Below are 17391 nucleotides of genomic sequence, written 5' to 3' on the forward strand. Positions count from 1 at the left end.
CCTTAGTTTCTCCATCCTTATCCACACACTTCTATCAGTCGATTTATTGACTGAGAGGTCGGTTTTATACCTATCGATCATATACTCTTAACCACACTCCAGTCGGCTATACATCACTCAATTGTTGTGTTGACGTAATTGAGCCGATACAACCACACCTAGTTACCCAGGATAACACTTAAGCACCTCTCAGTTAAGACACAACTGCTTTAGGAATCATCCCTGCTAAGGTAATCGATGCTTTCATCGATCAATTAGAAAACCAATGCACCTTTCCATCGGCTAAACCTTCATTGTTTCCAATCAACTCTGTTGTAACCCTCAACAAGTAGCTGATTCTAATTAGTTGCCTCCCTAAAGCTTTACCTAAGTTTAGTTTTAAATCTTTTTTATTGTTATGTGAATAGCCTGTTAAATGAATGTTGAATTGCAACCTTGTTGTGAAGTAAAGTAGTTTTGTGTGCACATTTGAATGTAATGTTGCATTACATGTGGATACAACTACTTCGGCAACGGTACCTACGCGATCTCCCCGGAGTCTACGGAGGATGTTCCTGAAGATCAAATGAACGTCACCAAGGGATTAACTGAAGCTCCGAACCAAAGTTCAAAAGATGTTAACATTTCTGACTTCAGCCCCACCAGTAAAGGCAAGCCCCGGACATAACCTACTATTTTTATTACACTGCAATCTATATCTATTTACGTATTCTATGCATTAAGTTCTTAGGAATTGTTTGAAACCCTAGTTGCATTCTCCTAGGAACCAATGTATTGAATACTAGCACTGGAGTCCGGCTAGCGGCTATGCTAATAGGGCCGGTAGAATTCGGGTGATTTCCTGTCACTCGCGCGACATAGGAGTTGTAATGTTTACATTTCTGTTATCACTATAAGGATGACGGACGGGAGTTTTGTACGGTATCATGGTTGAGGTGATACCCCGTCTGTGTTGTTGAATTTGATAAGGTCGCGGTGTGTGCCGATCGGGGTTAAGCGTTTGAAAGTACTAACCACATGCCGCGAAATATGGTAAGCGGTAAGCCTAGTAACCAATCGGCCCGAGGAGTGGACATACCTCCCACCACTCGTCTTGCTTCTTCTGGTTACTTATGTTCGATTGAGGAAATACGTATTGCAAGGGCAACCAGGAATACGGGTTTTGTAGTCGCGCTACAGATGTATGTCCTGCACTTTGGAAGTGCGTATGTTCCTACAGTCGCTTGTGGTGGATCTGATCCACGAGTCGGAATGAAAAGCAAACGGTTGCTTCGGAACTATCGTTGGATGTTCCAAGCGTGTGTGTTAGGTGTACCTCGCAAGGTTAAATTCGATTCAGAATCGTCCGCCTCTCACGATGATTGAGACTACTTAATCCCTTTATCACACAGAGTAACAAGAGTAATTATATGATGAGTAATACTGATGGTTGAGATAAAGAGCTCTACCTTGCTTGCTTACTTATAAGTGCTTATCTAGAATGGATAATCAGATAGAACTTGAAAGCTAAAAGTTGAAAATAAGGATCTATTCTTAGTTGCTTTTCAGCTGAAAATAAACCCAGAGCCTTTACAATGCCTGCATGAGTCTAGTTATGGGCTAAAGTATACCCAATCCCGGGTAAGCCTTGCTGAGTATTAGTATACTCAGCCTTGCTAGTTATATGTTTTGCAGGAAATGTCTTGAAGACCCTACTCTTCCCTTGCCTTGGCCCTATGCTCTTCCAGAAGATTGGTCCGTGGAATGGGATCCGTCCTCGGCCAACACTGGTGATATCGAGTGATGTCGTGCCCGGGCTTAGCATGACATCCGTCTTGTCGACGTGCTGTAGATCATCGCGAATGTTTTCCGCTGCTAAAAATCATAACTTAAACAGTTTGTATTGTTTTCTCTAAGTTTGAAACTTTGTACTACTTTTATAAACTCTTGTAATGTAAATCCCTGTGATGTAAATTGTGATGGTAATTGTATCTCTGGACTCACCTTCGTGTGAGGTAACCTTATTTGATCCTGTGCATCGGTGGTTTATCGGGACGTTACCCGACAGGCCAAGGGATTATACCGTTTGAAGCACGTTGGAGCCCTCGGAAGTGGACTCGCGTACTTGAGCCGGTATAATTCAGGTTGGTTCTGCCACAAATATGGTGGCAAATTCTGCTTTTTTGATTGTCACCGTCAGTTCTTGTCTCGTGATCACCCGTTCAGGAGTCAAAGAGATATTTTTCACAAGGACACAATCGTTACTAAGGATCCACCCAAGCGTTTGACCGGTTAGGAGATTGTAGCAACTCATTGTCGGTTAATTGCCACAGATGATGGGTTTGAAGGGTTCAAAGTGGAGTACAATTGGACTCATATAGCTGCTATTTGGAGCCTTCCTTATGCTACTGCTCTGATCCTTCCACATAATCTAGATGTAATGCGTCAAGAACGCAATATTGCTGAAAGTATAATTAGTATGGTTTTTTATTTCAAAGACAAGACTAAAGATAATTTGAAAGCTCGGCAAGACTTAGCTGAAATATGTTTTCGGCCAACCCTTAATCTGAGACCCAATCAAGCTGGACATATGAGGAAGCCACGTGCTACGTATTATCTTAAGCCTGCAGAGCGAAAAGAGGTTGAACCTAAAATTTCCTGATGGATATGCAGCTAATTAGAAACGGGCGGTGAACATTGTAACTGGAAAAATGAATGGTTTGAAGAGTCATAATTACCATATCCTCATGGAAAGGTTGTTGCCTGTCATGCTGCGTGGGTACCTCCCTGAAGAAATTTGGATAATATTGGCTGAGTTAAGTTTTTTCTACAGGCAATTATGTGCAAAAGAAATTAATAAAAATACAATGAGAAAACTGAGTAAGGAAATACCTATCTTAGTATGTAATATGGAGAAGGTGTTCCCACCGGGTTTCATGAATGTAATGCAACACTTGTTAGTGCATTTGCCTTATGAAGCTGAGGTCGGTGGCCATGTACAATACAGGTGGATGTACTTTGTAGAACGAGACTTAAAGAGGCTTAAAGCAACCATCAGAAATAAAACACGAGTGGAGGGATGCATTGCCGAGGCATTCTATCTCAAGGAGATCTCATACTACATGAGAACATATTTTGTAGAAGAAAATAACATGAATGCTTATATACCGTGCTACCACACCTCGCATGAGACACCGAGGAGCAATCTCAAGTTGTTTCAGTGGACTGGTAAGGCCGTGGGTGCTAGTTTGGTTTATGAAATGTGCATACAAGAATGGAACACTGCATTGTTGTATATGTACACAAATATGGAGGAGATGGACAAATATTTCGTGTAAGTACCACCATATATCTCATATGTGATTTGCGTTTAGCGATGTACTTGTGCTAAATAAAGAATATGTAGGTTGTTTGATCAAGAAGAATGGAGATATGCACGACAACCAACTGCTAAACAGTTTGAAACCTTACGGCGTGAGGGTTTACGTGGTGGTCCCAATTTTGTCACATGGTTTAGAAAACATGTAAGAATTGCTACTCTAAGTACCTTATTTATATAAATTGTTATCAGTTAATAAAATTTTAAAACTTGTAGTGCATGAGGGATAGCAGTGTCCATGATGATCTAAGACAGCTTTCACATGGAAGCACGACTGCAAGGAGTTATGGTTGTTATGACATAAACGGATTTTGGTTCCGTTCAACCAAGTTTGAAGAAAAATATCCACATGCTACCGCAACAAATAGTGGAGTTGTAACCACCGCGAGTGCCTCAGATGGTTCTATCTCGGAGTATTTCGGTGTCATTCAGAATATAGTGGAGCTGAAGTTTGAAGATTCAAAAGATTTACGAGTTGTGTTCTTTTATTATCATTGGTTCAATAATAAATTAGGTTCCAGGGTAAAGCATAACAAAAAACTTGGTTTAGTGGAGGTGAACTATAAATTGCGAATTTCAGGTTACAATCCATTTGTCCTTGCACATCAAGTTGGGATGGTGTATTACATGTCGTATCCATGCTGTTCGGAAAGTTTAGAATTATGGTGGATTATTCAGAAAGTATATCCTCCTAGTCAATTGACTATTACTGGAGATGAAGGTTACGATGAAAGTGAGCTTGATCGTACTATTCCTGAAGCATATCAGGAAGATGAGTGTAATAGACCTTTTGAAGTTGATATTGGGATGGCACTTGACAAATTAGATGGTGACACCGGTGATATAATAGTTTCTGAGGTCCATAAGAAAAAACGACCACGTCGTGCAACCAAAGTAATGTTGACAACATATGAAACGAGGCATGATTAGATGGTGACACCGGTGATATAATAGTTTTTGAGGTCCGTAAACGACCACGTCGTGCAACCAAAGTAATGTTAACAACATATGAAACGAGGCATGGTAGTAGTCATGGAGACACCATAGCTGAAGAAGATGACCCCGATGACTTTTAACATGTAATGTGATGTAAAAACTAGTTTTTCTAAGTAGTGTAGTATTTGCTAATTGTTGTTATGAAACTTGTTATCTTCTATTTACCATTGCTTTATATGATATTAACTATCCATAATCCATTTCTTTAAGGATGAAGTTATTTGTGCACTCTTTGAAGGGAAAGAAGGATGTCTCCTCATCTTCAGGTACTTATGATCAATTCATTAAAAATTTTATATGTGCTAGCTAACTAATACGATGTATTTAGATTTAGAGGCAACAATGTGATGACTCCTGCAGCTTCCAATCCGGCAAATCATCGACAGATTAGATCACATGGGGATTGGTAAGTAATCTATTTTATTGTTGTGATTGTTTCATTCAATATTTTATATAGTTTAAGTAAGAAACATGATGGTATGATGTTCTAATTGTAGGTAGTGGGATGACATTTGTTGGGAGGGAAAAATAGGTTAAGACCTATAAATGCAACATTGGGAACACTTTGTCGGTTTCACTACCCAGGAATGGTCACTGTTGGAGATGTGCTTCAGCCTGCATTGAAGTGGGAGCACTATAAGCTGTAATCAGATGATCAGGGCGTCACGACTGCAGCGAGGGTTTGGAATGAGTCCTGGGTAATTTTTGTCATAACTTGTATAACTACTTTCTATTTGATTCATTTATAAGTTCTCTAACAAATTTATTTTTCTTTTTAGGAGAGGTATCGTTTGCCGGAGGGGGAGGAGCAGTGCCTACAAGCTATGGCTCATTCTGTGTTTGACAAGGCAGTGACGAAGGTGGTTAGGGACATGATGTCCAATGCTCGTATACAGTGTGTTTGCTTATACTATAAGAAGATAAAGCTGCAAGGCATGAACAAGAAACTGGGCGCTTCTGAGATATATCTCCAAGAGGATGAGTATCTTCAAGTTGATATTAGCGGTTTGCCTTGATTGAGAAAGTGTCCAGATGCTTGGCGAGCACTTCGTGCTTATTGGGCTTCACCCAGCTTTGTGGAAAAATTCAGGATGAAGAGAGCTAATCGTCAAGCAGGATCATGGGTTACACAAAGATATGGGGCCGATGGACATCTTCGTTTGGCTCATCGAATGGTAGGTGTTTATTATTTCAATTTGATTATTATGTACTTGTTTGCAATATCACAATTTCTTCTTTGGCAGGAGACACAAAGTGGGGTGGCCCCAAGCTATATTGAGACATACATTCGAGGCCACCACAGCGCTGATCCTACACAGCCAGAGTTGCTTTGTAGTGAGAATGCCACACGGACTCTGATTAGTAAAACAATTTGATTTCAATTAAGTGATGATTCGAATATTATCTTAATATTGCTTGCTTGAATGGTAGGTGAGACATGGTGATGAAATGGTGGCACGTCATGGGAAGGAGTACGATTGGAGGCGGAGTGATGTGGATATCGGTACCTTATACTCGAGCAAGGGAGGGAAGAAGCATGGCAGGTTCAGCATGTTGAATGGCGTAATTGACACAAGTGGTGCTTTGAGTGAGGCAAGGTCTTCTCAGTCCTCTCAAAGTTCTCGGGGCTACGAAAGGGAAAGTCGATTGCAGGAGGAGATAAGGCAGCATAGAGAGGCGATGCAGAGGCAAGTGGAGTGCGCAAGGCAACAACACAAGTACATGCAAGGTTTTTTCGCTCAGCAACGACAGCTTCAGGTACTATGCAAGTTTGATATTTTCGAAGTCGTTTTGCACTTTTTCATTACTATAAGATACCTGATTTATTATCGGTTTCAGAAAATATTAGCGGCTCCCTTGGATCACAATTTAATTTGCCACCTCTTCCTTCGCCTCCTCCACCACCGCCGACTTTTGCACCATGCATGCCTCTACCATCTCCACAAGTAGTAATTCTTTCGTATAACTACCAATGCTCACATTTTCTTATACATAAGGACTATATAAATTTAACTCTGTTTATAATCAGGGTTCGACGAGTAGTCATCCTCTAGGAGTTTCTGGCAGCCCATCCACGCCACCATCGACAGCGCGTAACATTTCTGAAGGTGATGGCGGCAGCGGACATAATATTACCCCTCATTGATTTATGATTTTGCGTTTCGTTGACACATATATGTCATTTAGACTATGGATTTCATGATTGCACGTATTGGATATATTTTATGATTGCGTGATGATGTATTTTGTGATTGTGCTTATGGATGGCTATTTTTATGTTAATTAACTATTATTTATAATTCTGAAAAACTATGGAAAATGCAGCAGCTGTTTTTAGCAGGTACCCAGTATTTTCGTCAGCGACGTGGCCGACGAAAATACTGGAGCATATCTTAGTATTTTCATCGGCTAGTTGTGCTGACGAAACAAACTCCTTCTTTTTCATCGGCTAGCTCAGCCGACGAAAATATATGTTTATTTTGGTCGGCTTGTGTGGCTGACAAAAATAGATGTATTTTCGTATTTTCGTCGGTTGCCGATGAAAATCCGTTCATTTTCGTCGATTTTATTCCATTGGATATATATTTTCGACGGCTTTGTGGCTATTTGTGACGGTTTCTGGCCGACGAAATTAAGCTGTTTTCTTATAGTGGTAATAGTAATTTATGCCACGCAAATCATCTTACTAACCCTACTTGGCAATATAATATGATAAGTTGAAGATATAAAATCCATAATAAAATTCTGCAAGTGCATGGGCTTATATAGTTGCCTTTCGGCTTGCTGTATGTGTGAACAAGCACCGATGCACGTGACGTATCAATCGGTTCGATGCAGGGTGTTAGCGCGGAGACGTACGGCAGCAATCAAGCTGCCATCACTTTTCACTGGTGTCTTCGGCGCAGTAAAATCCGGATGACCGGATGGCATATTACCGTGCCGTATCAAATTGTTTATCTGATGTGAACATGATTTACTCGAAAATGTACATAGTGTTCTCGATTTTATTGGTGTTGTATGAAAGAAAGGTCAAGATGGACAGTGCAATAGAATCATTGAGAGACCGTGTCACAAACCGCACTATGCTTGTTGTTACCCGGCCTATTCAGGTATGTGGTTCCTAAAAAAAGTGCTCCACATCGAATCAGGTAAGGAATCGGTGCTCGTAGCATCAAAGGGCGAGAGGTAAATTAGGCTAGCTTAAAATCTTAACCTATAGCATCAACTTGAACTAGTTTGCACATGTACACGGTTCATCTAGTGTTCCAACCCATCCAAACGAGAGTTTTGCAACCTATAACCAATCCTAAGTTGATTGTACTCTAAGAATGTAAAGGCATACAAGTTGCAAGAAAGAAGTGTCGAAACGTAAAGGAGTGGGTTTGGGAACTACAAACTCGGCTCATCAATCTTTTTCCCATGCTATCGGTGGGCAAAAGCCACCCATAGTTCATGTTTGAGCTCTACCAAGGTACGCTCTCGGTCACCGAGTCTCTTCCAATCAAGAGCTTGGTCTCGCCACTAAGATTCGCACCATGTAGGTGAAGTTCTTGCCACAGAGGCAATGCTCACCGCTTCTTGCACCGGTCACCTTGATGCCGTCTTCACTATGGAGCTTCCCATGAAGGAGGGATCCTCTCGTCCCCCAAATACGGTCGTCTATGCCGCTCCACAACAAGCCGGAGAGTCGAAGATTTGCCGACGAATCACCAAGACTCCAAGGGGCCAGCACACCAAGATTACAGTGGTGGTTTATTCTAGAACCATGCACAAGTCAGCAACACCTTGCTCTCTCACTCTCTCTAGGCTATTCTAACACTAACACTCTTAAAGCCTGTGCTAAATCCTATGGATGTGATCAATTAGCTCTATGGATGGCTTATAGGTCTACTTTAGTGTCTATGTGCTTCTCCTGAACTCCAGCAGCCTCAAATGACCTGGGGTGAGGCGCTTATATAGGATAGAGATCCACTCATAGCCATTAGCTGCTTTTCTACCAAAAAGCTTAAAGCGTCGGTTAAACCGGTCAACACCGTCGGTTTAACCGGTCACATTGAGCTTGATTGATAGCCATTGAATTCTAACAGCCTGCTTCTACTGACGTCATTGCACCGACGCCTTGCACCGATGAGTGTCGGTTCAACCGGTGATGAAGACATTGCTAAGCTAGCCATCTCCAACTCCAAAAAATGTTCCGGCACATTGAACGACCAATGCACTGACGCATCACTCCATAGTGTTAGTTGATTCGGTGCTTTTTGTGGTTTCTTCACTTGATCGCCATATCAACCTGGCATGTGTAACACCCTAATTTTCAAATTAGAAATCTAAATAAATTTTGCTAGATTTCTTTTAGGACCCATAAGGTTTCTATTCTATTATTTTGATTTTAGAGCATTTACCATAAATTAATAGTAATTTACTTAACCATAAAAAGAAACATAAGGAAATATAGATTTCGTGAATTTCATGCCCCATTGCATTGTTTTATTGTTTGTCTTCCATTTAAATTTAAATTCAAATGCATTTGAATGCAATTCTTTTTCTCTCTCTTTTTCTATTTGGGCCTGGCCCACTCCCTCTTTTTCTTTTTCCCTCTCTCTTTTTCCTCCTTGCGGCCTAGCCCAGCTAGCCTTCTTGCTTTTTTCTTCCCTCCACCGCGCGGCCCAGTCCAACAACCGGCCCACAGCCCATCCGCGCGCCAGCTCCCATCCTTCCCTCCCTCTCTCACGCTAACAGGCGGGGCCCGCCTGTCAGGGTCGTCCCCGACCTCCAGCACGAGTCTGGCTCGGACTCGCATCCCAGTCCGGCCATGTCTCGGCCTTCCCCGGCTGCGTGGAGACCCAGGCCCGCACGCTAAGTTTCAAATCCTGTCATCCCTACCTATTAATTCTCTCTTCTTTATGGGCAGTAGCGGGGAGATCGATTAAAGTGGGTATAACTTGAATTTGTGGATACTATATGGACGTGAGACACGTTAAGTGTAGAAAAGGATTTTCTTTTTGTTTTGAAAGTGCTCTTAGTTCAGTTTGGTAGAACGCGGGTCTCCAAAATCCGATGTCGTAGGTTCAAATCCTACAGAGCGTGATTCCATATATCTTATGTCAAAACAGAGTAAAATAACTTAAGGGGTCGGTGTCATTCTTTTAATACTAAAGGGGTTGTATGTTATGGGTGGTCATTAGGCAAACAAAACTTCGTAAGTTAAGGTACTTAAAAAAAGTCTAAGAAAAATAGGGCCAATTCCACTCTTCTCTTCGCAGCTGCAATCTTGAAGAAGAGAAAATTATCTACTTTGCAAACATACCTCGGTGGAATCAAATATATGTGAGGGTTACGTGATATTGTGCTCATCATTGATCAGCAAAAATAATATATAGCTCTTCAAGAATGTCTTATTTTAGCCATTCCAACTATGATACAGCTGCGGCTGCCCTATAAAACGCCGCCCCGTGCCCTAGAACCCGCCAGACCCGCAGCCGCCACCTTTTGCTTCGCAAAACCTAGCTCGCGCCGCCGCCTTCACCGCCAAGCTCGGGCACGCCGCCGTCATGCCGCTCCGCCGTCGCTCCGTCGCCCCCACCCGCCGTAGAAGCTCCGCGTTGAGGTGGTCATCATCGCCGGCCTTTTTATCCTCGGGTTCCCGCCTTCCCGCGCGCACGATTGCTCACCGGAGCTCCGCAGCCACACCTCGCCGTCGTCCGCCTTCCCCGGCCCCTAGCGCCTCGTCCCAACCCCTTAGACGCGTTCCCCTCCTCGCTTTCTTTCTCCCAGGCCAGACCCGAGTCGAATCTATGGCCGGAATCGCATAAACATGATTCTCCGGCGAGCTCTCCGCCGCCCGCCACCACGAGACGTCGCCGCCAGCGTCCAGCACTGCCTCATTAGGGAGGGTTATGACCGCTTTGACTTGAAACCTTAGCGCATTGTCATAAGTTAGGGAATCTTTGTAAAGGCCTCGTAGTGAATCCCTGCCACTGACCTTGGAAGTGTTTAAGGGTCTTGCAAACCCAGGTATTTAGGGAAACACGAATTGAGGGTAAAGTGTACAACCTCTGCAGTGAAAACTGATATATCAGCCGTGCTCACGGTTAAGAGCGGGTTGAACCCTCACATGATAATTGAACTTAGAGATAATCTAAATTGAGGTTCTTTGTTCATAGTGTTGTTATCTTATCTCTTTTATTTATTTAAGGGTTGGTATATACTTACATTTAGTTAATGCTTGCTAAATAAAATTTGATCAACTAAGCATGCTTATCGCAGTCAAACCATATCAGCTTATCCTTAATTTTGGCCTTGCATATCATATAATTTACTCCACTTACTGAGTACCAACCATAAGTGTACTCACGTTTGCTTTATTAAAATCAATGCTGCTCAGAACAAGATAATTATCCTGAGTTCCCTGAAGATTTTGAAGAGTACTAGGCATATGTCTTCCAGTCATCTGTCTGTGAAGTTGAAGTGCACTGCTAGATTATAAACGTTTATTTATTTGCTTAAGATTAAGACTTTCGGTCATGTAATGAAGTACTATGATACTCTCTTTCGTTATGATATTGTTTCGGATATATACTTGTATTGTCTATTATATGTATGGAACTTGATCCTGACGCACATATGAGATGCATTCGGTTCCCTTTTCAAAACTGTGTATGATAGCATGGCACCAATGCTTTCTGTCCATAGCGTTGGTTTATCCGTTACTACTGACTTTCTCTGTTGTAGTTGCAATTTTACGATGCTCCCACCATTGATTTTTTATGCTATTGGTTTAAGCGACGCATGTAATCATGCTGTATTTGTCCAATTCGTCGTTGCAGTCATTTGGACACCCCTAAAATATTCTTTCTGGTTTTTCATTATAACTTGGGCATCTTGACTGCGATTTAAACTGTCTTGTATATATATGAATTGGACTCCATCCATAGGATCTAGAAATTCTACAAATGTGACCTTACAAACTGGTTAATCCTATTGGCTATGTTGTCACACAATCATGTGGGGCCATATTTCTTGCAAATCATCAATGAATTCACGGTCCTTAATTGACTTAGGTGAGTCTACCTCACTCACCCGAGTCCACCTCTGCAACACAACCACATTGGCTTAACATGATCATATAGTCAAACTACTTGTCGTATAGCTCATGAGTCGAGAGTTATGATGACCTTACCGTACTCTGCTTCTATCATAGCTAAGCATGGATAAGCGGCACAAGTGACTCATATAATCAAGCATACTTGAAGGTAAGGATAACAAGCCAAGAAGGCATATGCTAGTAGGTTCTATTCATACACATGTCTAATAGAAATAAGCTTATGCACACACAACTATAACTAGCATAAGAACACAAAGTAGGGTTTGATATATATAGGTGCCTACCTTGCTGCACAACCACATCGGTTTTCTCCTCGGGTGATGCTTCAACTTGGGTTCGACAGTCATTTCCTCTATTGCTTTGATTCCTGAACTTCGATGATCTCATAGTATCTAAGTGAGACCATGCCAACTAAGGGTTGTCGGTCTGACTGGCCAGGTGTTGCCATGAGGGCCCAGCGTATTGGAACAAAACTGGTTCTAGTTCTGTCCGAGCCTATTGGCCCAACCAAGAGCGTATAACAGGAACTCCATGGTTCTGGTGAGGTATGTCGGTTTATCAAACTCAGGCACAGTTCAACCAAGAATAGGGTATCGGTAGGGGCAGAGACTCTAGATTGAATTAGAATGCCGGTGGTCTAACCGTGGTGCTCGCAGTTTAATCATCGCATGGATTCGACATCTGCAGGGCTTGAGTCAAAGCATGTATTTTGTGGATTGGAGCATTGTTTCTCACAAGGTTGTGTTCTTTAGATTCCCAGTGAACTCTAGATCAGAATACATTTTGGAAGGTAAATTGCCTACTCGAATCGCTTGAGAATATCTAGGTCAGCGTTGGTGTTCTAAGCTCGACCAAGCAAACTCTAGGTCATGAAACAGATCGGGGATAAACTAAGTGTCAAGAACTCATGAGATCATTCATGAACACACATTGAGTACCCAAGGTTGGAGTAGAGGGCAATCAAGAAGATATGGGCTTGAGTTCTTGGATCTTGGCTTGAAGAAGAGGAAGGAAATGAATAGTGATATCAGGATCCTTCTTAATGAAGAATGAGTTCTTCCAAAAGATGATGAGCTTATCTCCCTTGATGACCTTGCATGTTAGGTCTTAGATTTGGGTTGGATTTTGGCATCCTAGGAATCTCCTAGTTCTTTGTTTCTTGGAGAATAAAGGTAGGGAGGGAGGGAGAAAAGGCCAGTGGCTGAAAATCCTCGTGCTGACAAGTGGTTCTAGGTGGAGAAGAAACGGTGGCGTGTGTCATGTGTGCATGAAAGCTCATGGTCAGCCATGGCTGTCTAACCACCTCTTGACCAAGTCAGGGCGACTAGGATGTGCACTAACCACGTTGTGTTTGACTTGAGTCAACACATGTTATGCGTCAGTTAGCTCCTGGCTATAAGTTGGGCGTCAAATAAGAACATCACCTCATATGCTTAGATGGTCAAATGAGGCACATGATGACATGATGCATGAGCTGGTATGGACTAAGGGTATGGCTTACCTGAACGCCCTTTTGCCTGATGATCCTTAGATCCCTTTTGTTGGTGGTCGTTATGTTTTTCGGTTAGGGACCATGAATGTAAGCTAGTATCCTAAGTGTATGTGCATATGTATTGTAAGGGTTCTCCTACTCTTTTCTTAATCGTAATACAAAGATATGGAGTTCTCCCGCGTGTATGAAAAAACTTGGTATTTTCAATAATGAGAGAGGCAGGTAATTTAGATGCACATTTTAATAATTTTTTAAAATTTTTGCATTAGTGAGTTATTTAGATAAAAACTTTAGATTATTTTATAATGACAAAGTCAGTAATTTAGATATAGTTTAGTGGGATACTTTAGACTATTTTCCACATGATAGAGACAGGTAGATCCAATGGTTATTATTGCTAGTAATGTCTAACTAATTGATAGAAATGTGTTGTGTTAGAATGCTTAGGATTTAACTCTTTTTCTAGCATGCCTCATGACGATTGAGGTGGCCAGAGCCTCTAACTAACAATAGTAAGATTAGATTTCCACAATAATTCATTTTTTGGGGTTATTAGTTCTCATACCTAGACCATGGTTGCAATCCGAGGAGGTTTCCATTGGTTGCAAACCGAGGTAACAATATAACGTCACTGTAATTTCTTGGGCAGAAATTATCCTCGTGGCAAAACAGCGACCGATAGATATTTTGGCATTAGATTTGACATGTGGAGCCAGGATTATAAGAATGTAAGCATAACCCTGGAAGAAACCCAGTTCAAGTAGCTAGATTTTGACCGTATATACTTGATTATTAATAGCAAAGAAGTGATTCCTGACAAACTAAGGGTGAATTGCTGCTAATGTGTTCCTAATGTACGACATGAGAGGCCTCATGGTTGGATCATCCTGAACGCAACGGACGCCTATATGGATGCATCTTTCTATCTCCCCTCTAGGAGCAGCATCCCCCATTCTTGGATCCTTCAACTGATATGCCGTCCCGTGAGTCCAACGTTGACGAACCTGCACAAAACATAAGAAATAACTTAAGGTTACATTGAGAAAAAGGAACCATAATCATTTTAAAAAAAACTCAACCATGGAAGAAGCCCAACATATACAATGCTTCGAACATGGACCCGGCAAGGCTGTTTCAACGATCGCTGAGTTGTTGCTCTAATCAGTATAACTCACGAGGAGGTGGTAGAGTAACTACACTCATGTAGCGAGTTAGTCGTGGAGCCAAAGAGGATTTTCTCCCTCCCCACACGCCACTCTCCTAGACGACTTGGGGGGCGCCCTGCGCCGCCGCCCACCACCCCACCCAAGGCCACCTTCGGTGGCCGCTGCCGCCACCGGCGACCATCCGGGCGGCGGCGGCGGCTCGCGGCCGAGCCGAAACCTGCTCTGCTCGTAGTCTCCCCCTTCCCTCTCTCTTCCCTCCCGCCTCCCTCCCCCCAGCCTTCAACCTTCGCTCGTCGGCGCTCCACCGCTGGCCATTGAGCCAGATCCGGCCCCGTCCTCACCGGATCTAGGGTTCCCCGGACCGGATCCGTCTTCGCCCCTCTCATCCGGTCGGCTGGCGTGCTGTGCCCTGTGGGCTCGGTTCGGTGGGGGCGCGCGATCGTGCTGCCGTCGCCGGCGCTCGCTCCGGTCGTGCCGCCCTTCCTGGCCAGCCCCGCTCCTGTCTCATGGCATGCTGTGCCTTCGGGTGGCCAACGCCTGTGGCCGCTGCGCCACCGCCGTTGCTCGCCGCGGGGCGGGTCGCCGGGAGCTTGCGCCGCCTCCTAGCGGCTCTCCTCGTCGGGGCCGGGGCCAGTGCTCCTTTGCCGTGTGTCGCCTGGTGCCGGCGCTCCCTCAGCCCGGTTGCTGGCCGACGGCCTCTGGCTTCCCTCTGGCCCCCACTCGCTCCACCCCTCCACTAGTGTATTGGCAGTTGGCTCTGCTCCCCGTTGGCTGCCCTTTCCTGGTGGCCTCCTAGGGCGGGGTGCCGGCACGCTCTCCTGTGCTGTGGCGGTGTCGGTTCTGGGGAGAGATTAGGGTGGAGGCAAAAGCCTTGGGTCCGCTTGCGGGCTGATGACGGCGACGCCCTTGGGCGCCGCTCACCTTCTTGATGGCGTCATCTTCCCCCCTCTTCCCTCCTCTCCGGTGAGCTTTCCAAGTAAAAACGTTGACCATGTTGGTCGGACGATGACGGTGCCTGTGGCGTCGCTCCCTCCCTTGAGGCGTCGTCTTGGAAGCTCTGGTGGTGTTCGTTTGCTCTCATCTGAGAGCTTCCGCTTCTATGCTTTCCTTCGCTCGGTTGGATCTACACTGTTCGGGTTGCGTCGGTCATTGTCTGGCGGATGCTTTGCCACCCCTCTTCGCTGGCGTATACTTTGCCGCCGTTATGTTCTGGCAGATGCTTTACCGCCGTCATCGTGTTGGTTGGGGATCGCCTCGGGCGGATGCTTTGCCGCCATGGTTGGTTGGTCGGGTGGATGCTTTGCCATCTTGGTTGCATTGTAGATCTTTGCACCCTTGACGTTTTAGTATCCTGTAGCAGGTTCAATTGTTTGACTGTGGCTAGGTTTGTGGGTTCGGGTGAGTCTCCTCCCCTATTGTTCTTGCTGTTCTTGTTTGTTGTTGAGATCGTCTGCCACTTGCTTACTGATGCTTGTATCCGCCTTAATAGCTTCTACCTATTAATGTTTGTAATGGTCGTATTGCTTTCCTCTTAAAGAAATACGTGCTCAGACACGTTCGTGAAAAAACTAAACTCATGTAGCAATGTAACTTGATTTTGATCTAAAATCTTGAACATGTTATTCTTGTTGAGTCTGCTACCTTACATATTCTTTATGATTAGATTGAGATTGATACCTGCAGCCTTCGACAGGCTAGCTTTACGTGGACAATGTGGAGTAAAACCTTTCACTTACATATGTAGGGAGGTCATCAGTATCTTCTTTGCAAAACGATGCAGCTTTGCTGCCTGTGACAATCTCCAGAAGTACTATGCCAAAGCTGTACACATCGGACTTCATTGAGTATGACTTGCCGTAAAACAGCTCTGGAGCGCTGTATCTACTGGGTAACATTCATTAGTTAGTAAGAATTCTGTCGGTGTCGACTCTGCTCGTCACACTTCACCGGAAAATAATGAGTATATGTGCAGAATACACTCACCGTGTTCCCCTAAAGTTCTGATCCTTCCCTTCAGATTGGCCTTGATCAAGCATAGTTGCAAGACCAAAATCTGAAATTTTAGGGACCAGGCCCTCAGTAAGTAGGATATTGCTAGGGTCTATATCACGGTGAATAATTCTGAAATGTTCATGCAGATATAACAATCCTTCACAAATCCCCTGCATGATGTGAAGACGTGAAGGCCAGTCGAGGACTGCACTCTTTTCATCTTCAGCTGTACACACCGTAGATTTAAGGTGAATAAGACCACCATGTGCTGTTCCAAACACTTATACGATCGCAGATATAATCATTATCATATAAAAACCGTGAAACAACGGTCTGATGTCATTTATAAGAAATACATACCAAAAAGGACTGCATCAAGGCTACCACCAGGCATGTATTCATAGCATATCACGTTTTCGTTATTCCCTGTGCAAGATCCCAGCATCCTTATGATGTTCGGATGGTCAAGCTTTGCAAGCATTTTCACCTCATTTTTTAGCTCCTCAAGTCCTGCTTCTGTATTTAGTCTTTTGATTGCCAAATCCCCAAAATTTGGTAGCGTTCCCTGAGCAAAGTCAAAGATGACAAATTCTTTATATGAATTTAGTAGATCCATATAACCAAAAGGACAACTTACCTTGAATATGGTTCTAGATCGGGTAGAAACAATACAATTTTGGTTTGCAAAATTGTTGGTGGCAACTCTAATAGCATCAAGGTCTAAATTCTTGGCCGCAAGCTTAGGCCCTGGAGCATGTTCTTGTTCTGTTCCATACATTTACGATTGCCGATAAAATCGTATAAAAATCGCGAATAAGAAATGAAGTACTAAATAAGAATTTTCAGTGAATGCAGTGTTTACCAAGGGCTAGTGGTAAATGCTTTTGTCGACTTCGATGATAACAGAAGCCTAGCATTGCAGAAACTGACAGCAACACTCCAACCACAGAAATAGAGACAACGATAGCAACGTTTGGACCTGTACAAAATACAGAACATCATCAACATTTAGTAAAGAAAACACTGACTTTTCAACTGAATGTATCAAGAAGATAACAGAAAACTGAAAAGGGATAAACTGATTTGGAGAAATCCAAATCAGTTTATTCCTGATCCTTTTCAGTCATGATCCAAAACACTGCGAGAGAATCCATGATCCTTTTCAGTCATTATTTTCATTCCTTCTTCGACTTAAATCAGGAGAATATAGCCACACTTTTTTGTACTTATATCAAGCTGCTTACGGTAAAACTTTTACTGTATAGGTGAGAAGCCATTTGCT

General features: G+C 43.4%; 1 protein-coding gene and 1 non-coding gene across 2 annotated transcripts in view; one reads left to right on the forward strand and one right to left on the reverse strand.

The window, feature by feature from the left end:
* Nucleotides 1-9368: 9368 nt before the first annotated feature.
* Nucleotides 9369-9442, forward strand: TRNAW-CCA. The gene has a single exon. It is a non-coding gene; the product is annotated as a tRNA-Trp (tRNA).
* A 4170-nt stretch (nt 9443-13612) lies between these two features.
* LOC112879799 (receptor-like serine/threonine-protein kinase SD1-8) overlaps nt 13613-17391 on the reverse strand; it is a 30213-nt gene continuing 26434 nt past the window's right edge. The window contains exons 4-9 of the mRNA XM_025944208.1: nt 16972-17088; nt 16747-16874; nt 16470-16674; nt 16101-16335; nt 15854-16001; nt 13613-13955 (exon numbers count right to left, since the gene is read on the reverse strand). Coding sequence (XP_025799993.1) covers nt 13773-13955; nt 15854-16001; nt 16101-16335; nt 16470-16674; nt 16747-16874; nt 16972-17088 — 1016 coding nt within the window. The 3' untranslated portion in view covers nt 13613-13772. The remainder of the gene's footprint in view (nt 13956-15853; nt 16002-16100; nt 16336-16469; nt 16675-16746; nt 16875-16971; nt 17089-17391) is intronic.

The sequence above is a fragment of the Panicum hallii genome, chromosome 1 (assembly GCF_002211085.1).
Source record: "Panicum hallii strain FIL2 chromosome 1, PHallii_v3.1, whole genome shotgun sequence".
NCBI lineage: Eukaryota > Viridiplantae > Streptophyta > Magnoliopsida > Poales > Poaceae > Panicum > Panicum hallii.